A 22,060-nucleotide genomic window follows, 5' to 3' on the forward strand; every position below is an offset into this window, starting at 1 on the left:
TCGTGCCATTTCCATATGCATATATTTCCACATATAATAACTTTTTATTTAAAAAATGTAATAAATTAACAGGAGCATATCACCAGTGTCAACCTAAAATATTCCTAAAATATAAACTTATGCCAAACAAATACCTTTAATACTTATAAAAAATATAAACGTTTAAGATATAAATCGTAATGTTGATAAATAAAACAACCTAAAAGTATATATAATTTTTTTCCTTTATTTAGTCACATTACAGCTAACATGACAATAATCATTGAGGCATACAAAATAGGAAAACCATTGAAAATAAAATTAAAAAATTAAAAAGAGAAGGATAAAAGGTATAATAAGATAAGAGGTATATCAGCATGCAAATAATTACGTACAAGCTTCACATAGTGCGTTTTACTCTATTATTTTTAACTAAAGAGTAGTAACTCTATATAATGCTTCATATCTATATGAAATAACAAAAAGTTGGTGTATATGGGTTTTCCCCACTGATCTATATAAATGACTGGATTGCGCATAGAACGCTTGACGTAACTGCGTGATTTGAAGCCAGCGCAGAGTTCGAGCCGCCATCTTGGTATACCCAACCGGCAGAGAGCGCCATTGACTTCCATTCAAAATCATGATCAAAATTTACCCCCTTTACCACGTATCATTTACACAAGGTTAATTTTTAGGATATGTGTACGTAAATTATTTGTTAATTCTGGTGTTATTTGCAATGTTTATGTTTTAATCGGGCAGGATAATGGATTTATAAAAAACCGTTAAGGTGAGTGTGTCTGTTGCATTTGTTAATGACACGGGTATAAATAAAGTTTTTTTGACATTCAGCTACACTGTGACGGTCAGCGTTATTTCTCTAAATAAGTTTAGGTAACTTGTAAGTTTAGATAACATAATTTAAAAGTAGCAAACTATTGCATGCACATACGGTACAAAGCATGATTATTTATTTAGATTTCAGAATGAGCACGTTTATTGTCATTAATACTAAATATGCTGCGGTCTGTCTGCTGATCTGATACTGTAATAAAGATGAATGTATAATAACTGATTAAAACGCAAAATGTACAACTTTCAGTAAATAACTATTTACATGCTTTGGACGTTTGTGTTGTAATAATGTACAGGGTAAGTTCACATATAAAAACGAAGACGAGTAAAGTGATGTTTTATCATTAAAATCCGATAACGTCCATTGATTTAATAGAACGTTTGGGTATACCAACATGGCGGCGCGGTGGCTTCACAAGTGTGACGTCATGCGCAATCCAGTCATTTATATAGATCAGTGGTTTTCCCATAACCAAAAAAAAAATTAACAATAAAAGTCTCATTTGGTGGTAATTTTACATCTTTCTTAACAAAAAAAAAACCTTTTATATCTAAACATTTATAAAGGAGACCTTCCAATTCTAACGTATATATAAATTATTGTGCATGTAAAAGTGTCCAATGATGTGTACTCGTTCAATTTTATTTGTTATTATCCCTTATGTGATGGAAGGACTTTTAACTGACGGCACAGAGTTCCAGATTTAATGGGCGGGGCTTGTTTTCATTGTGGCCCCAGCGCATCTGTATGGCGGATGCTGTGCTGTTTGCACATCAAATAAAACTAAACACTTAATGCCACGCGTCTTCACAGTTTTACAGTTGTGCATCTTTCAGGTAAGACTGCGATGTTTATGAGTTCATCACGAGCTTTTCATCTGTTTCTCACTGTAAATGTTTGATGATCTAGGGTGTGTTAAAAGTCGATCAGCTGGCAGACGACAACAGATTCCTGAGCTGCACTATTTTAAAATAAAGAGTGACCATACGATATTTTAAAATGAATGCTTTTAATGTATAATAACATGATTTGAAACACCATCTTTTAATCGGCTTCAGTACTTTGGTGTTGCCTGGCTTTGTTTGTTTCTCTGACAGACGGAAGGGTGACAGATGTGTATTTGAATAAACTCTAGACTGCATAACATCCAAAGATGATGGATGATGTTATTTACCTTTGATGTGAACTATTTCAAAGCTGTTTATAAAGCATCTCAGGATAGAAGCTGCTTAAAGGAGACATTTCACAAGACTTTTTAAAGATTTAAAATAAATATTTGGTGTCCGTCCCCAGAGTAAAAATATTAAGTTCCAGCTCAAAATACCATATTGATCATTTATAGCATGTTAAAATTGTCACTCTGTAAATGGTGGCGCCAAGGTTGAATAGTGAAGATTAAGGGGTGGCCTTATTATAATTAGATCCCCTTCTGACATCACAAGGGGAGCAAAAATTTAATTACCAATTTTTTTTTACATGCTTGGGATGTTTTTATCACATTTTTTAGGTTGATAGAAGCACTGGGGACCGAATTATAGCACTTAAACACGTAAAAAGTCTAATTTTCATGATATGTCCCCTTTAACAAATACAACATTATTGTAAAGTAGAACTGAATGAGTACGTGACCTGAAATTTTTAAAACGGTGGTGTAAATATTTTATATCTTTAAAGGGGTCATATTATTCATTTTTTTTAAGAATTAAAATAAATATTTGGTGTCCCAACAGTGTGTATGTGAAGTTTTAACTCAAAATACTCCACAGATAATTTATTATAGCATGTTAAAATTGCAAATTTGTAGGCCTGAGCAAAAGTGTGCCGTTTTTGGGTGTGTCGTTTAAAATGCAAATGAGCGGAGGATTATGCAAACACTGATCACAATGATGGTGGTTTGTTGTAATTGAAACTCAATTGTGCTGTCAAGTATTTTTTTCTTTCTCTCTGCACTAAATGGCAGTCCTGTGGTTGGATAGTACAGATTAAAGGGGCGGTATTATTGTAATTTGCCTTGCTACCTACCTCACAAAACAAGCGAAATCTTTTTTCCACATGCTTGCAGAAAATGGCTTACCCAAACAAAGTTACTAGGTTGATATTTTTCATGTTTTCTATATTGATAGAAGCACTGGGGACCGAATTATAGCACTTAAACATGGAAAAAGTCTGATTTAACACATCTGCTTGTTCAATTAAGAAAAATATTCTAGACTGACCAAAGTTTTACCTTATCACAAAGCTTGCAAGATTCTGACCTGTAGCTGTACAGTGAAGCATGGAGCAGGTGGATCAGCTCAGACCAGAGAGCCCTCAGTTAGAGTCTGAAAGATCTCAGGGACACGGCAATGAAGGAAACTGTGGCACCGGCACAAGAAGAAAGAGGAGAAAGCGTGAACCACGGCCAGAGTCCATCATCGTCTACCGCTGTGATCCAGAGAGTGCAGGTGGAGAAGAGCGTGATGGAGATATGGAGGGTGCTGAGAGGTCAACTGAAGAAGGAGATACATTTCTGAACAACCCAAGCTGTGAAGGTAAATTGTCTCAAATCGTTTTAGGTAATATAACCGACATACAAACAAAATATTCTGTCGAAAGTCTTTCAAATGATTCAAAACAAGATAGCCTGTTCAAAATGAAGATGGAAAGTTTTGTGACACTCTCTGGATGTCAGACTATTTACTTATAAATAATTTCAAAAATAGTTTTGATTATTTGAGGTATAGCATCTTTTGTTTGGAGATGCTGCTAGATTTGATGTTCAGTATAATTGTACGTTTTTCATTACAGATGTGTTTGGTGTTGAGTGACACGTTTCTCAAGCTGTCAAATGTTTTTTTTAATGAATTGTTCCCACCTCACAGGTTGGAATCTACCTCCAGATAGCCGCTACGTGACACTGACAGGGACGATCACACGAGGAAAAAAGAAAGGTCAGATGGTAGACATTCACATGACGCTGACGGAGAAAGAGCTGCAGGAGATGGCGAGTTCGAAAGAGCGTCTGGATGCTGAATGTGAGGACAGAGAGGGATCAAGATGCCGGTGTGTTTTTGGGATTTCTCAAGGTCCCCACGTTGTCCTTTGGAGTCTGTCGTGTGCTCCGGTAGTTTTCGTCCTGTCCTTCATCACCTCTTTCTACTATGGAACTCTCACTTGGTATAACATTTTTCTAGTGTACAATGAGGAACGGACATTCTGCCACAAAGTCACCATTTGCCCCTTCCTCATCATCTTCTACCCCGTGCTCATCGTGGCAGTGTCGCTGTCTCTGGGTCTGTACTCGGCCGTAGCGCAGGTGTCCTGGGCGTTTAGCGAGTGGTGGCTTTCGGTCAGGGACCTGGAGAAGGGTTTCTGCGGTTGGGCTTGTGGGAAGCTCGGATTAGAGGACTGCTCACCGTACAGTATCGTAGAGCTGCTAGATTCGGACACCATCTCTGGGACATTGCAAAGAAAAAATCTACAAACGTCATCGGTGTGAATAAATGAATTAAGATGCAGAGATTTGCAGTGTAAACCAGTTTTATTTTTGTTAACTGGTTATGTTTTAAAACTTAGTGAGCAATTTGGTACACACTCAGCAATGTTGGGTTCCCAACAAGGAGGATTCTTTTAAATGTTATGTGGCAGCCTTTTGTCATCTTTTAAGACGTCTTAATTTGGCTAAATTATCAGGCACCATCACAGGTATCTCACACCTCAAATGGTTTTAAATGAAGCCAGAAAGTTTGTTCATAAAACTATAAAACAGGATTTTGTCAAATGTCATATTAACCCAAATATATCACAGTGTCCTAACCAGCCTGATCTCATGGGAATGTATACGTATTTTATGAGTTGGCGAATTTGTATGAAGTGAATCGTACAAATATGTTTGATTATTATAAAATAAAATAAAAACAATAAGGACCCCACCCCTAAGCCCAGGTCAGAGGGGCGAAAGCAAATCATACAAAAACGAATTAGCCAGTTCATAAAATACATACAAATTAGATTTTGTTGTCCTAGCCGAAACAATTATTTTTAACAAGTGCTAACCGTGAGAGTTAAAATGCAGTATGACGCCTCATAATCAAATTAATTGTACACTTATATGTTACACTGCTCAATTAATTGTTTTATGCCTGTTTAAACACACTGTACAAGTAACCCTTTTTTTGTTTGTGTTATTTTGTTTGACTTATTTAGTCATTTGCTTGTCAACAACCTATTTTAACCATGTTTGTTTTCCAAAGATTTGGCATATTTACGTTTAACCTTTTGATTTATACATTTTAAATATTTATTCTTTGCTGTTTTATTGTATTTATTCTAATAATCTTGTGTCTATGAAGGCATTACCCTAAATCAGGAGGGGTTAAGAACAGAAATGCTCTTAAAAAGCTTTTTATACCCTTCTGTAAAATAAAGCCATATGTATATTATAAATAAACTGACACTTTGTGTGATTGTGAGAAATTGTGTATCTTAAAGTAGCTTTATTTTTTCCTTACTAAACTTTTAACTCTGTGTGTTACGGTATCTGTGATTTTGAGGACACAAATATCTGTAATGACATGATCTGTATGACAACACAAACTTCCTGTGTCTTCGTGTGGAGATAAATAATCTCAAAATAGTTTTTCATGACTTGAGGTTTGTTTGTCATTGACTCTTCAGTCGTTGTTCTCTACTTCTTTTTCATCATGCAGTGAGTTTACAGATGACTGCTAACTTTCTCAAATAAAACCTGTTGTAAGGACAATAGAAAGTTGGGACAGGAAATAACATTAGAGGAAATGAGAAACAGGCCATGACCTCGACCTGAGATTCAAACTTATGTTACCTGTAACACATCCATCCAGTATTACCTTGTATTGCTGGTGGCAAAACTATGGCACTGATATATTTTAAGTTAAGTCAAAATCAGGCAAGTTGTTTTCAGTTAAGACAGCACAAACTGATGAACACAAATGAAGATTTTTTTATTAAATGATGGTAAGCACACAGCTGATGCTAACCATTGACTTCCATAGTAGGAAAACAAATATTATGGAAATATTGTGAAGATATTTGATAACTGATTATAACCATTGACTTCCATAGTAGGAAAAACAAATATGATGGGGTTCATTTGGTGCCATCAACTGTGGGCTTAACATAATTTATTAAATTATCTTCATCATCATTTATCACTATAGTGCCATAATATTTGTTTTTCTACTATGGAAGTCAATGGTTACAAATCAGCTGTGTGCTTACCATCATTTATCAAAATATCTTCTTTTGTGTTCATCAGAAAAAAATAATTTCATACAGGTTTAGAACAACATGAGGGTGAGTATATGATGAAAGAAATTTTATTTTTGGACGAACACATCTTTTCTGTAACGTTAACTCTGGGGCGGAACTTTGTGTCCTTTGTCAGTTGTTGTTCACCCGGATCAATAACAGTGAGACACCATTCAGCAGGGATGGCGCGCGCAGCGAAGGTAATTTATTGATACTTCATTATAAACATTGTATTGCGATAATTTGATTATTTCATCTGACTGACGAATCCGTAATTAAAGCCACACAACTGTTTATAATTGTAGTTCATGGGTTAAACTGACGGTCCCGTTTGTAGATCGTTTCATAAATACGTAAAATAAAGTTTTGAAATGTTTATTCAAAGGTCTATTCGTTATCGAGTTGTTTCAGTCCCGTTTGTTTCTTTATTTTTTTTTAGCAACACAGAATGAAAAGTGTTTAAAGTGGACATGTATGAACATGCTCTCGAGCTCTATGAAATAAGTCCATATAAAGTGTGCACTATATTGCAAATCGTATGAAGTCATATAAACCAGATCAAAATTAAAGTTCTCAGAAAGTCTTACATTTTATCTTAATTAAAACGATTTCAAACCAATAATGCACACCTGATGTATGGTCAAGCTGTATGCAGCGTTAAGCTTATATTACATTTACTCCTTCAACTTTTCATTTTGTGTTTCAATGTCTGTTTAAATCACTCTTTTAATCATAAGTTTGTTTTTGTTTTTTAGTCAGCATTGGTACTGTGCATGGATGTGGGTTTCTCCATGAGCAACTCAGAACCTGGCCAGGAACCGCCTTTCGAACAGGCCAAAAAAGTCATCCAAAAATTTGTCCAGCGCCAGGTTTGTATTTTGATGATCGTCTCTGTTTATTTATGACATCGGCTGTCTGTAATAATATCAACATGATGATTTACATTCTGTCTGTCTGTAGGTGTTTGATGAGAATAAGGATGAAGTGGCTCTGGTGCTGTTTGGTACTGACGAAACCAAGAACCGTCTGGCTAAAGATGGTCAGTATCAGAACATCACTGTCCGTCGACAACTGATGATGCCTGATTTTGAGCTGCTGGAGGAGATTCAGAATGAACTTCAGCCTGGTGGCCAACAAGCAGATTGTATCCTTGAAGAACTTTATTATTTTATTTTACCAAATTAGTAACATTTTGTGTTGTATTTGCATGTTCTCTTCTACATTTCTATTGAAGCCCTTGACTTTATTCATCAGGGCTTGATGCTCTTGTTGTTTGCATGGATCTCCTGCAGAACGAAACCATGTGAGTATTTTTGCTATGATTTATCTGCGCTTCAGAAGACTTTGTGCTGATGTCACAACACTTACCATTTGTTGTTTAGAGGTAAAAAATATACACGTCTGAACATCGTGCTGTTGACGGATCTAAACGTGCAGAGCTCTGAAGACCAGCTTGATGTTATTATTAACAGTCTGAAGAAAGCAGGAATTACTCTGCAGTTTTTGTAAGTACTAATCATGTATAATACGTTGACGTAAAACGAATAATGCCTATAACTAGGGCTTTCACAATTATTAAATAATCGATTTCAGCTCACCGCAATGATTGCACATCTCTTTAAAAAACACAAGGGGGAGCTGCAGCGCCTGTATAAAGAGACAGTATCAGATTACTTTTAAATATGTGTTGTGTATTAATATTTACTACCAGGTAAACCTTGCAAAATATTTAATTTAAATAATCACAACAATGGGTGAAAATTATTTCACAAACACACAAAAAATGTATTAGAATTAAATGTCAAAACAATAAAACTGACAAATTTCATAATTGTTACAGCCCTACCTATAACAGAGTTCACTGATCTTTGAATTGAGTTGTGTTTAATTTGATCAGTTTGCCGTTCCCTGCGGATGAAGACGGAGGTGATGGAGGTAGGGGTGGGTCTGGGTCAGCATCGCCTCCACCCCGCCCAGGAAAAGGCTTAAGTGGACAGCAGACCCAAGGTCTGGAGATGGTCAGAAACATCATGACCGCTCTGGATGAGGATGGTCTGGAGGAAGTCTACACTTTTAGGTCAGATTTCTTATGAATGAGTTATGATTTAAATCTAATTATAAAGGTTTGAAGGGTCGTGATCAAATTGCCGTAAATTACTTTGTTGCAGTGATGCTCTGGAGAAGCTGTCCATCTTTAAGTGTATCGCCCGGAGGCCGATGCCCTGGCCCTGTCAGCTCACTATCGGCAGCTCGATTACCATCCGCATCGTCGGATACAAAGCGGTGCGTTCCTGATATTTAAACGGTTCAAAAGTAATGCTCGTCGTTTCTACTCTTAATTCATATCTGGTGCTCATAACACACAGGTGACGGAGGAGAAGGTGAAGAAGTCATGGGCTGTGGTTGATGCTGAGAGTCACCAGAAAGATGATGTCAGGAGAGAGACGGTTTACTGCCTGAATGATGATGATGAAACTGAAGTGCAGAAGGAAGACACTATTCAAGGTGATTTAGAGGGGGTCAAAGACACACATGACCTCACACTTATCATGCATGCGTGAACCCAAACCCAATTTAAAAAATATTTCATTTGGTATCATTTTTGCTTCCAGGTTACCGTTACGGCAGTGACATTGTTCCCTTTTCTAAAGTGGACGAGGACCAGATGAAATACAAATCCGATGGCAAATGTTTTTCAGTTCTTGGTTTTACTAAACAGGAGCTGGTAAGTGTTTGTCCATTAGATGGCACTCTTCTTCAAACCATGTTTGCCATCACATCCCATTCAAACTCACAAAACCTGATATTATCATGGATCTGTGTGACCATGTTTCTACCCTTTATTATACAGTCACCGTTAATTCTTTATTTGTATGATGCAGATTAATCGTCATCAGTTTATGGGAAGTCAGGTTGTTAAAGTTTTTGCGCCCAGAGATGATGAGGTAATGTTCGCTGTGACATCATACTGAAACGTATCAGTGTTTATAATTTAATGTTTAAAGACAATAATGTTTTATTTGGTGTTCGCAGCATGCGGCTGTAGCTCTCTCTGCTCTGATTCGTGCACTTGATGCTCTAAAGATGGCGGCTGTAGTGCGTTACGCCTATGATCGCCGTAGCAACCCTCAAGTGGGCGCGGCCTTTCCTTGCATTAAGGAGAAATATGAAGTAAGTGGGTTTTGATTGAACACTTTGTTAAAGAGAATGAAAAACCATTTTTACCTTGTCTTTGTTGAATAATGGTAGTCTACCCGCATTCACGAACATACAAAAAGTGCTAAACATGCTAAACATCTCAGTCTCATAGAAATTCCTCTTTTAGAAATGTCAGCCAGAAAACGGCCCAATCTGACAAACTGATGCTTATGACATCATCTCACTGCCCCTCCACTTTAAAATAATTGGCTACATTTTTTGAGTGGCAGCAAAGTCAGCCAATCAGTAATGAGATTGCAAGTTAAGCCAGTAGGGGGAGCCAAATAGGTGCAAAACCACTTGTTTAAAATCCCCCACCCTAATAGAGCTATCTGAGAGAGGTTTTTAGGAAGCTTCTAAGGCATTACAGACCCAAACAAAACATATTTGTCTACATGTCACATCACAGAACAAGGATAAATACCCTGTTCAATCATTCTATGTCACCTTTAATGTTTTATCCCCAATAAGCTTCCCATCTCTCACTTGTCACCTTGTCCTCAGTGTCTATTGTACGTTCAGCTGCCGTATATGGAAGACCTCAGACAATTTACATTCCCGATGTTAGAAAGCAACAAGAAGTTTAAACCCTCAGGTGAGTCCTCAGAAAGCAAACAAAAAGCCAAATGCGTTCATTTCTGTAATGTGTTTCTGTAACATTTGTGATCCGTGCTGACAAAATGAATGAGCAAATTTTTTAAAATAAGTTATTAATATTGTAATATAAAAAAACATCAAAGTTCAAAACAATGTATGATTTTTTTGAATCTGACAAAAAACGAGAGCTACACCTGTTTGAAGTTGAGAGTCAGCAAAGTCAGTTTTGAGAAAAATCAAGTTAAAGATTTTTGAGGGTTCAAAAACAAAATCACTGCATCCATACCTTAAAATCACAGTAAAACTAATAGATTTAGCCACACAAAGTCAAAAACAATACTAGAGGAAAAATATATGTTCAAGTTTTTTCTTTTATTGTTTGATTGACATTGACACAAACAGTTTTAAGATATACTGTATATAATCTTACACATCAGATATTTTTATACAACAGTTAACCTAACATTAACTTTAGACATAACAGATTATATCTGCCTTAATTCTTGTCAAAACTTTTTTCAAAATGCAATTCTGTCTATATATCGGGATTGTGCATGTATGCATGGTTCGTATCTGTCATTCAGTGTAAGGACGATTGTTTTCATGTCTTATTTACTCTTTTAACATCAATCAGGTCCTGAACTTTATTCCTCTTAATACGTCAAGCAGTCCTGCAATTTATTTTCTAATTTCTGCATTTTAAAACCGAAACAAAAATGTTAGATGTGCATGTGGATTGAGACGCATCATTTGTATTAGATTAGGCATTTAGGATGGTATGGTACACCACTCCGAAAACGATCATTTTAAATGTTTAGTGACTATTTAGAGTATTGGGATCACTTGACTTCATGTACTTATTTTTATGAAAACCTCAGTTTTGACCAAAATCAACATGCCTCTAGCTCAAAAACAGACCTTGGACATTTCAATTCATTTTGACAGCAAGGGTCACAATTATATTTATGAACAACACCACATACCTACAAAGTTGAAACAGTGGCGTCTTTAAGATTGTAGCCATTCCATTGTAATAAGCATTATTATTATTTCCAAAAGCATAAGTGGGTCTTTTATATCAGATCCTGATATTAAGGCTGCTTGATTTGGTCAAAAAACAAATAAACACCTTACATCTCTGCTGCTTAGACATCAAGTTTAAATAAAATCTAAAAGAAGCAACAGCTATTGTGTTTAACAGCAAACACTAAAAAATGATGTCCTTTTTGTCTACAGGTTAAGTTGTGTTTGCCCAGCTTCTTTATTTTAAAAGACTCAAACCCACACCTCTTTAAAAAGTAAAGTGAACTCAGTTTTTATTGAATTGTCTTGGTCTTAACGTGTCCATTTAGAGTCGCAGCTCTCGGCAGTGGATGGGCTAATCGACTCCATGATGCTGGTTGAGGAAGATGGAAGTACAGTCGACCTGCTTAAAACCAACCACATTCCAAACCCACAGTTCCAGAGACTTTACCAGGTTAAAATATGAGCTGTTTCCTAGACTGAATGAAATGATAGCCATATATTGTATCTTAGTTGTGTGATTCAGATGTGAATTCTGTTTTTCTTGTGTCTTCAGTGCTTACATCACCGTGGCGTGAGACCTGATGATCCTCTGCCACAGATTGAACCCTGGCTTCAGAGGGTTCTGGAGCGACCACAGGCCGTGTCTGCTCGCTGTCAGGCCCCGCTGCAAGACGTCAAGACAAAATTCCCTCTGAAAGAAGTGGTGAAACGGAAAGAAGCGAAGACCAGTGCAGATGTGTTTGGGGTCAGGTGAGAATGAATGAGATCCAGACTTGAGACTGCAGGAGGAGTGTGATGATAAAAATATTTACAAAACCCATTGATTCACTTCAGAAGACATTTAACTTATTCCCTGCCATTGACGAGTTATCTTGTCAATTAAGAGAAAACATTTGCATAAAAAAGTGTACCTGATGAGGTTTTATGTTAATATGTAACACCGCGATTATCCATTAGATGGCGTACTTACCCAATTTATAAAAAAAAAAAAACTAAAGCAAAAACGTTATTTACTCATTTTAAACTTGTCTATTTTTTGATAATCGCTCTGAATCTGACCTCTAACAAAATTCCTTCACAAAAATGCAATTATTTCAGCTTTTTGCTAAAAAATTTGTATTTTTTTAAGAAAAATACCCATATTAGATAGGATAAAATGTTTTTCCCTGTTTTGTTTGTTTGTTTATTGTTTGTTTGAAAGCAGAGGGTCTGCTCTTTAATTTGATATATTTGTATGTTTATATATTTTAAGAAGAAAATGTTTCCGGAAGGCATTTTGTGAAGCTTTTGTGAAAATCAAAGAAATGCTGACGGGCAACTTTTCAAAAAAATGTCTGGCGGGGAATGAGTTAATAACTGTATGGATAATTTTTTGATGGGTGGATGCATTTTTAAAATGGGGCACTATCCAATGCCATTATAAAGAGTCAGGAAGGATATTGAAAAGAGAAAGTCATTTACACATAGGATGAGTAAAATATGATCTAGTTTTTAACTTTTTAATTGTGTTTGTCAGCACTGAAGAGCCCGATGCAAAAAGAGTCAAAGTCAGCGAGGAGACCGAATTTAACCTGGCAGAGATCACAGAAGGACGCGTCACATCGGTGAGACTCTCGTGTGCTTCATATATCACACATACAACTTTTCAAAAACGTGCATTTGTCAGATGAACAGACGTTGTATATAATTTATAAATTGATCAGTTTTGTTTCAAATCTTAATGAGATACCCATGTCGACATCTTATGATGTAATAGTCATATGGTCAAATTTTGCTGTCTTTAATGATGCCTATGAACAGTGTACCAAAAGCGGTCACTTTCAATTTGAAGGTAACTTTCTATGTAAGGTGCAGACTGCAAATTAACTCATTTGGTTTTGGGCAGCAGCCATTATGTTAATTCTGTATGAAACACCAATCAATCTGTCTTTCAGGTTGGTAGCGTGAATCCAGCTCGAGATTTCCATGCATTGATAAGACAAAAGAGCCTTCCCTTTGATCAGGGTGAGATTTAATTCTTCATCCATTACTTCATCTTCATCCAATTATAGCACAAGGCAATAACAATGTCATAAAAACCATTAGAAAACTAGAGGTTGACCGATAGTGGGTTTTACTGATACCGATAACTAGGTTGGTCCGTACTTGCAGATAACCGATTAATCGACAGATAGTTTTTAAAATAGATACTGGATAAAACACAAACATAACACTTAAAGTAAAACAGTGACAGAATGTATTAATAAAGTAAAGTAAAAAAAATGGCTAAATTAAATAAATGTATTAATTAAAATATATTAACTATATTAATAAGTATTGAAGTAAATACTTTGGTAAAATATTCCCACTGGTAAAATCAAAATTACATAAATGTATGTTATATGTGTAGTCTTGTACTTTATTTGCTTCTGTCTAAACGTTTAATAATTATATAATCAAAATATCAAAATATGTATTGCAGTAATGATAAAAAACTGAAATCAGATTTGGATTTGTTCATTTAGCCGACAGCTGCATATAGTTCACATTTTCTCGATATAAACTTAAAATATGCAGCTTAGCCGGCTTAATCATGGATTAAAGTAACCAACTGGATATAAACTAATCCAAATAGATGGTAATAATCATGACATTAAAACCTTTGGGTTGGATTTATCGGTGTGTATTTTTGTGTAACTGTTTGAGGTACTACTGTTATTAGCGTCCTGTCAGCCTTGACGACAAACGTAGGTTTCTGCTGTTGTTTCTCTGCTAATGCAGGATTTAGTCAGCAAATGAATTTCTTTATAATGTTGTGAAACAGAGGCAACTCAGAAAACTATTTGCAAGGATTTTTCTCGATACCCAATTGTTTCACCAGTGCACTATCGGTGCCGATTAATCAGCAAAACCGATTAATTGATGTACCTCTAAACAAAACTATACAAAGACTTTATAGACCAGTCAGGAATAGGTTTGACACCAATCCACACTTGATTCTAGCATAGAGACTATGATCTGTTTTCTTATTCTGTCTTTGTGAACCTGTACAGTATCATTCCCGTTGTGTATTTCATCCTCTTGTATATATCATGGTCTTATTGAACTTCATCTAGGATGTCAAACTCAATTTTTTTTAGTAACTGATTTAAAGCCTTTAGTGAGTGTTGTTGATTCTGGATATTAGCCACAGTTTATGCTGTTGCTTTGACAATCATTGTTTCATAACCTTGACAGCGTGTCAGGAGCTGATCCGCAGGATTGAGCAGTTGCTGGGCAACAGGAGTCCGGAGTACTACATGAAAAGCATCACCTGTATCCAGGCCTTCAGGACAGAGTCCATCACGGTGAGATCTTAATTCAGCTCCACGTTCAATCAGGAATCAATTGTTTTCAGGCGCACGGGGAGAAAGTCGCCGCTGGAGGCTGTTATATGATGAGGATGTGTTAATACAGCACATGGCTGGAGCAAAGAGCGAAGAACCCAAGAGGCAAAACTTTCCATTGCAACACCAGCGCCCAGCAGCAGTCCTATGCCTCTGCTATTTTGGGGTGAAATCCAGTAGTTTCTTGCTGTCGCTATGGGATAGAAAAAAATTAAAGTACATTAAAGATGAAATCCAACCTGAATGTTGACATTGACAACACAGAATAACGTACAATCACTAAAGTGATACTTCATATTCATTTTTTCACAAACCTTATTATATATATATATATTAGTGATTAAACATCAAAAATTACATATAGATATATAGTTGGATAAAATGGAAAGGCCACATACATAAGACAATACAGCATTTACTGAAGATGTCATTAATACTAACATAATAATTCTTTAAAAATCCTTTACATTATAATAACATTATACCCATTTACCATGACGATCTACACATAACTTACATACAAAAATAAGTTATAATAGGGCTGTCCAAAGATTAATCGCATACCATATATATATATATATATATATAATGTTTTTTGTTTGTTTTTTGCGTAATTATTTTGTATATACAAATACACACACATGCATGTATGCATTTAAGAAACATTTACATGTATATTTAGGGCCCGAGCACACAAGTGTGAGGACCCTATTGTTTTTGCTCCGTTTATTATTATTAGGGCCCGAGCACACCGGGGTGTGAGGACCCTATTGTTTTTGCTCAGTTTATTCTTCTTCTTCTGCTTCTTCTTCTTCTTTTTCTTCTTCTGCTTCTTCTTCTGCTTCTTCTTCTTCTTCTTCTTCTTCTTCTGCTTCTTCTTCTGCTTCTTCTGCTTCTTCTTCTGCTTCTGCTTCTTCTTCTTCTGCTTCTTCTTCTGCTTCTTCTTCTGCTTCTTCTGCTTCTTCTTCTGCTTCTTCTTCTTCTTCTGCTTCTGCTTCTTCTGCTTCTTCTTCTGCTTCTGCTGCTTCTGCTGCTTCTGCTGCTTCTTCTGCTTCTGCTGCTTCTTCTGCTTATGCTTCTGCTTCTGCTTCTTCTTCTGCTTCTGCTTCTTCTTCTTCTGCTGCTTCTTCTGCTTCTGCTTCTTCTTCTTCTGCTGCTTCTTCTTCTTCTGCTTCTTCTTCTGCTTCTTCTTCTGCTTCTTCTTCTGCTGCTGCTTCTTCTGCTGCTGCTTCTTCTGCTGCTTCTGCTTCTTCTTCTTCTTCTGCTTCTTCTTCTTCTTCTTCTTCTTCTTCTGCTTCTTCTTCTGCTTCTTCTGCTTCTTCTTCTGCTTCTGCTTCTTCTTCTTCTGCTTCTTCTTCTGCTTCTTCTTCTGCTTCTTCTTCTGCTTCTTCTTCTTCTTCTGCTTCTGCTTCTTCTGCTTCTTCTTCTTCTGCTTCTGCTGCTTCTGCTGCTTCTGCTGCTTCTTCTGCTTCTGCTGCTTCTTCTGCTTATGCTTCTGCTTCTGCTTCTTCTTCTGCTTCTGCTTCTTCTTCTTCTGCTGCTTCTTCTGCTTCTGCTTCTTCTTCTTCTGCTGCTTCTTCTTCTTCTGCTTCTTCTTCTGCTTCTTCTTCTGCTTCTTCTGCTGCTGCTTCTTCTGCTGCTGCTTCTTCTGCTGCTTCTGCTTCTTCTTCTTCTTCTGCTGCTGCTTTTTCTTCTTCTTCTGCTTCTGCTGCTGCTTCTGCTGCTGCTTCTTCTGCTGCTTCTTCTGCTTCTTCTGCTGCTTCTTCTTCTTCTTCTGCTGCTTCTTCTGCTTCTGCTTCTTCTTCTTCTGCTGCTTCTTCTTCTGCTTCTTCTTCTGCTTCTTCTTCTGCTTCTTCTGCTGCTGCTTCTTCTTCTTCTGCTTCTTCTTCTTCTTCTGCTTCTTCTTCTTCTTCTGCTGCTGCTTTTTCTTCTTCTTCTGCTTCTGCTGCTGCTTCTTCTGCTGCTTCTTCTGCTGCTTCTTCTTCTTCTGCTTCTTCTTCTTCTTCTTCTGCTGCTTTTTCTGCTTCTGCTTCTTCTGCTTCTTCTTCTTCTGCTGCTGCTGCTTCTTCTGCTTCTGCTGCTTCTTCTGCTTCTGCTGCTTCTTCTGCTTATGCTTCTGCTTCTGCTTCTTCTTCTGCTTCTGCTTCTTCTTCTTCTGCTGCTTCTTCTGCTTCTGCTTCTTCTTCTTCTGCTGCTTCTTCTTCTTCTGCTTCTTCTTCTGCTTCTTCTTCTGCTTCTTCTGCTGCTGCTTCTTCTGCTGCTGCTTCTTCTGCTGCTTCTGCTTCTTCTTCTTCTTCTGCTGCTGCTTTTTCTTCTTCTTCTGCTTCTGCTGCTGCTTCTGCTGCTGCTTCTTCTGCTGCTTCTTCTGCTTCTTCTGCTGCTTCTTCTTCTTCTTCTGCTGCTTCTTCTGCTGCTGCTTCTTCTGCTTCTGCTTCTTCTTCTTCTGCTGCTTCTTCTTCTGCTTCTTCTTCTGCTTCTTCTGCTGCTGCTTCTTCTTCTTCTGCTTCTTCTTCTTCTTCTGCTTCTTCTTCTTCTTCTGCTGCTGCTTTTTCTTCTTCTTCTGCTTCTGCTGCTGCTTCTTCTGCTGCTTCTTCTGCTTCTTCTGCTGCTTCTTCTTCTTCTGCTTCTTCTTCTTCTTCTTCTTCTGCTGCTTTTTCTGCTTCTGCTTCTTCTGCTTCTTCTTCTTCTGCTGCTGCTGCTTCTTCTGCTTCTTCTTCTGCTGCTTCTTCTTCTGCTTCTTCTTCTTCTGCTTCTTCTTCTGCTTCTTCTTCTTCTGCTTCTTCTTCTTCTTCTGCTTCTTCTTCTTCTTCTGCTTCTTCTTCTTCTGCTTCTTCTTCTGCTTCTTCTTCTGCTTCTTCTTCTTCTGCTTCTTCTTCTGCTTCTTCTGCTTCTTCTTCTTCTTCTTCTTCTGCTTCTTCTTCTGCTTCTTCTGCTGCTGCTTCTTCTGCTGGTGCTTCTTCTGCTGCTGCTTCTTCTGCTGCTGCTTCTTCTGCTTCTTCTGCTTCTTCTGCTTCTTCTTCTGCTTCTTCTTCTTCTTCTTCTTCTTCTTCTGCTGCTGCTTCTGCTGCTGCTTTTTCTGCTTCTGCTTTTTCTGCTTCTGCTTCTTCTGCTTCTTCTTCTTCTTCTTCTTCGAAATGAATCGCATTTTTGAGGGCCTAAACATACCCGAAAACTCATGAAATTTGCACACGCGTCAGAAGTGGCGAAAATGTACATGTAGTATAGGCGTCAGAAGTGGGCGTGTAAAAATGGCTCGATAGCGCCACCTGCAAAATTTCAAGAGAACAGCCCCCCCACTACGAAAAACGTACACACACAAATTTTGGTAGGATCATCTATCACCCCAAGACCTACAAAAAAGTCTCATGGAGTGAAGCTCTAAACCCCACAGGAAGTCAGCCTCTCTGTCATTTTTTGACATTTCCAAGCGTCGTACTTTAACGAACTCCTCCTAGAGATTTAATCTGATCATCATCATATTTGGTCAGTATAATCTAAAGGCCTTTGCGATGCTAAATTGCCGAGCTTTTGACTTTTCGCTGGAGGGCGTGTCCGTGGCGGCCTGGCAAAGTGTGATGTTTCGCCATGATGTTATTCAGGCATACATTGTCCTATCTGCCCCTGACTTTACACGTTTGATTAGGGTCCCGGCCTGAACACATCAACAAGGCATAATTCAGTACCACTCATAGCGCCACCTAGAGGCAGCAGGAAATACCATGTTTTACGCTGTGACATACTGCTCTTAGATATTTAACCATATCAACATCATATTTCACCAGTGTAATCTCAAGACCTTGTGTGATAATAATACATTTCCAAGCGTCGTACTTTAACAAAGTCCTCCTAGAGATTTTGTCAGATCGTCATCATATTTGGTCAATCTCATCTAAAGGCCTTTGAAATGTTAAATTGCGGAGCTTTTGACTTTTCGTTGGAAGGTGTGTCCGTGGCGGCCTGACAAAATTCAGCGTTTTCGCCATGAAAAAGGAAGTTGTTATAACTAAGGCATACAATGTCCAATCTGCCCCACATTTCACATGTTTGATAAGAGTCTTGGCCTGAACACATTTCAATGCCAATATTCAGCTTCAGTCCTAGCGCCACCTAGAGGTAGCAGGAAATGCCTTGTTTTACGCTGTGATTTACTGTTCTCAGAGATTTAATCAAATCATTATCATATCAGGTGAGACTGATCTTAAGCCCTTTGCGATGATAAATTGCGAAGATCTTGACTTTTTGTTGAAGGGCGTGTCCGTGGCGGCCTCGCAAAGAGTGATGTTTCGCCATGAAACAGGAATCTGTTGCAATTCAGGCATACATTGTCCGATCTGCCCTATACTTCACACTTTTGATAAGGGTCCTGGCCTGAACACATCAATATAACAACAATCAGTTACAGTCACAGCGCCACCTGCTGCACACAAGAGGTGTGGCACATCAAAGTTCCTTTAAAGATCCACCTATATTTACCCACTTAAATTTAAATCCCCCTGGTTCATTGCTTTACTAAGGCCATAGAGTGGCGGTGCACATGCGTGCGAGGGCCCTTCCATCGCTGCTTGCAGCTTTAATTATTTATTTAGATTTTTATGTATTATATATAAAATAAAATTTTTTCTTGAATGTATGCATGTATGTATGTATGTATGTGTGTATTTATATATACTTACTACTTTACACACATTACACACACATATTATGCAAACACAAACTTTAATTTTCGTAATTAATCTTTTGACAGCCCTAGTTATAAATAAAATAAATTAATGCAGCAAATGAATTTAATAAGTTCATTGTAACTAAATGCCAGATTTACTAACCGGGACAAATTAGCGTGGGCGCAATTAAAAAAATGCGCAGATGGGAGTGGTAATATCTGTGAGTTACTTACTAAAAAAGCACAAATTAAATAACACAGGCGCCACAGCTCATTTCCATAATGATCAACGCAATTTACAAAGAGTAGCGCAAATTAGTTCAGGGTCGCAAATAAGCAGAGCTGATGAGGTGCAAGTGATTTACTAACACCTGATGTGCTTGAGTTCAGCACCACGGACATCACAGCTAATGAAGCCAAAGTACACTGAAATGAACTGGAGGACAAAAAATTAAGGTTTATAATAAGTTTTAAAACTTCTGGTATTGTGTGACTTCTACTGACTCCTCTTTTATTTCCTCCAGCAATATAATATAATATCACACGCGCAAACATAAGTCAAATGCATTGCGTGAATCATCTAAATAATCTTCTCCCATAAATTTTGCGTCTGAAAGAGAAACTCCTAAAAATGCATATGCAAAAATAACTAAACCACACCTTTTCAGTGCTAATTATCAACTGTGCATCGTTATTAAATCCCGACAGTCGTTATTTAACGCCAAAATTGTGGTTTGCGCTGGCGCAAGCTGTTAGTAAATCTGGCCTTTAGTCTCATATTTAAATAAATCATTATTATGTTTTCTATGGCTGGGGCTTGCAGTTCCTAAAAATAATTACGTTTATTTTATTACTCTAAAAAGAACAGTAAAAGTTAGCAGAAAATGATTAAAGGCAAGATTTTACTGTCACACTGATAGCTTTTCTAGTGGACTGACAAAAACTATGTTCTTTTATTCCACTTTGACTTCTCTTTGGTTGTTATTCTGTGTATCTGTGTTGTTGTTTGGTTGCCATTCTCACCCCAAAATGGCAGCTGTGTTACCGAAGCGCCAACTAGAGAGTGTTTCCAGAAAAGCATCAGAGTTTGGCCTCTTTTCTTCTACGCTCTTTTGCTGGAGTATGAATGTTTTTAATCGCTGCCCTAGAGGGATGAAGATTATCAGACTGATACTGTGACTGAAGGATTTCATGCCATCTTAATTTAATCATTATCATCATTATCATCAGTTCTGTATTACTCTCAATCTTCTCTTTGTGTCTGCTCAGTAATAAGACAATCTAATAGATTTACGCTGATACCCCAAGAGATTATTAGGATATTTTTAGATGTTTTTTGTATTACAAACTGCATTGAAGTCAAAGTGCAGTTTTTCAAATACACAGCTGATAGGACTGACTTATGGATAGGCATATTTGTTTAATATTTAATGAACACCTAGGAATAAGAACAAGAACCAGTTCAGAAATTAATGATTGGCTTATTTTTATTGTTCATAAAGACACAAATTTAGTTTTGTACATTAATTGAAAGCCATCTTATGAACGGCTATTTCATTTGTCTGCATTTAAACATCTTCATTTTATGTGGTTAGAGCAGAGGTGTAAACAGGATGATGAGTGATGAGATGTCTCATTTATTTCTGCTGTCATGCATCTTGATGTGAGATTTGAACACCAGGATCTTACTGTATTTGTATCCTTGCTGTACACCGTTGAACCTGACACAAGTATGAATGTCATTAAATGCTCTCCTGTCACTGTATTTTACTTCATCAGTCTGGAAACGCTGAGCTTTTCAACAGTTACATGCAGTCCCTGAAGAGAAGTCTTCCCGACAGGAACCTGCAGGAATTCTGGGATCTGCTTGTTCAAGGTACAGGAACGGATCTGAACATGAGTGATCTTATGTTTATGGTAAACTGAAATCTACTTGTTTTTCTGTTTTCAGATGGTCTCACACTGATCAGCAAAGATGAAGTGGACAACAGCACCTTCTCCAAACAAGATGCAAATCAGGTATCGTATAACATTACAGTTTATCTCCAGGTGTGGGCATTGAAAGGGTTAATGATGACATCGTTACATGCGGTTCATATTGTTTTATTAATATTTTCTCATGTTTTTGCTGCTATAGTTTCTGGCATTGGAGAAGGTGGAGGTCCAGGTGTCCTCAGCGCAGGATGACACCGGTGATGTTGATGATTTGGTGAGTATATACTGTACATCACTATTTTTTTCTATTTTTGTCAACTATAACTAAAAGTTTGAAAAGTAACTGATTTAAGGGACATCATGTAAACTATTAACTAATGCTTTCTTATTGCAGCTTGACATGATGTGAATCAGATCTTCAGACATCTTCATTAGGTACAAAATCCTGTGTGGATCTGACAAGGATTTTCCATGAACCTCTCTCAAACGGTTAACATGATGTCTTTGTATGTTTAACTCTGCTTGTTTAAAGTTCACCCTGTACTAAATGCTTCAATACATCATAATTAAAGCCTTTGGACCAATTCTAATGTGGAGTGCGATTGCTTGAATTGTGGCACAAATTGCACAAAAGTGTCTATTTTTGATTTTCTAAAGAGCACTAAATGTTCTTGTTCATGAATAATGGCAGAGAAATTTCAAATAAAAGAATTAAAGAACTAAAACTGCTTTCATAGTTATATTTCTCCTTAGTCCTGATAGAAAATGTATATTCATTTTTTAATATCAAAACGAGAGGTAATAAAATAACCTTTTAATAATTAATAATGAATCTTTTAGTTTGTGCAGAACAGCCTGTGAATAACAATCACCAGAGTTTCTTTTAAAATGCCATTTTGTTGTGCCCTTCTGGATCTGAATGCAATGATTTTGATTTCTTGGCATTGATCAGAAATGGATACAAAAAGGCTTGTACATTTTTTAGGTTAAAATCCAAGCTCATGAACCTTCATTTCATGTGCGGTATGTGTAAGGTTGATAATTCATAACATCTGCAGTACTGCAGTGGAAATATAAAGAGGTTCAGGCCATGTGGAGCTGATGATCTTTATCTATTCGCCAGCTTCTCTTCCCACTGAGAGTTAAGGGCGATTTATAGTCGTGCGTAGGTCC

General features: G+C 37.2%; 2 protein-coding genes across 2 annotated transcripts; both read left to right on the plus strand.

Moving 5' to 3' along the window:
• The first annotated feature begins 1,527 nt into the window (after positions 1–1,527).
• On the plus strand, positions 1,528–5,412 carry tmem169b (transmembrane protein 169b). Its single transcript, XM_065252361.1, has 3 exons — positions 1,528–1,674; positions 3,078–3,369; positions 3,700–5,412. Exons 2-3 carry the CDS (start codon positions 3,114–3,116, stop codon positions 4,314–4,316), a joined length of 873 nt encoding a protein of 290 aa, XP_065108433.1. The 5' UTR covers positions 1,528–1,674; positions 3,078–3,113; the 3' UTR covers positions 4,317–5,412.
• An 846-nt stretch (positions 5,413–6,258) lies between these two features.
• Positions 6,259–21,612, plus strand: xrcc5 (X-ray repair complementing defective repair in Chinese hamster cells 5). The gene is made up of 21 exons (XM_065252360.1): positions 6,259–6,306; positions 6,862–6,975; positions 7,067–7,250; positions 7,361–7,409; positions 7,489–7,611; positions 8,004–8,183; positions 8,275–8,389; positions 8,473–8,611; positions 8,719–8,831; positions 8,989–9,051; positions 9,140–9,277; positions 9,809–9,899; positions 11,254–11,378; positions 11,481–11,677; positions 12,444–12,531; positions 12,862–12,931; positions 14,144–14,253; positions 20,732–20,828; positions 20,904–20,971; positions 21,090–21,161; positions 21,282–21,612. The coding sequence occupies exons 1-21, from the start codon at positions 6,289–6,291 to the stop codon at positions 21,294–21,296; spliced, it is 2,169 nt and encodes a 722-aa protein (XP_065108432.1). The 5' UTR covers positions 6,259–6,288; the 3' UTR covers positions 21,297–21,612.
• Positions 21,613–22,060: the final 448 nt, after the last annotated feature.

Source organism: Paramisgurnus dabryanus, chromosome 15 (genome assembly GCF_030506205.2).
Source record: "Paramisgurnus dabryanus chromosome 15, PD_genome_1.1, whole genome shotgun sequence".
Taxonomy (NCBI): Eukaryota; Metazoa; Chordata; class Actinopteri; order Cypriniformes; family Cobitidae; genus Paramisgurnus; species Paramisgurnus dabryanus.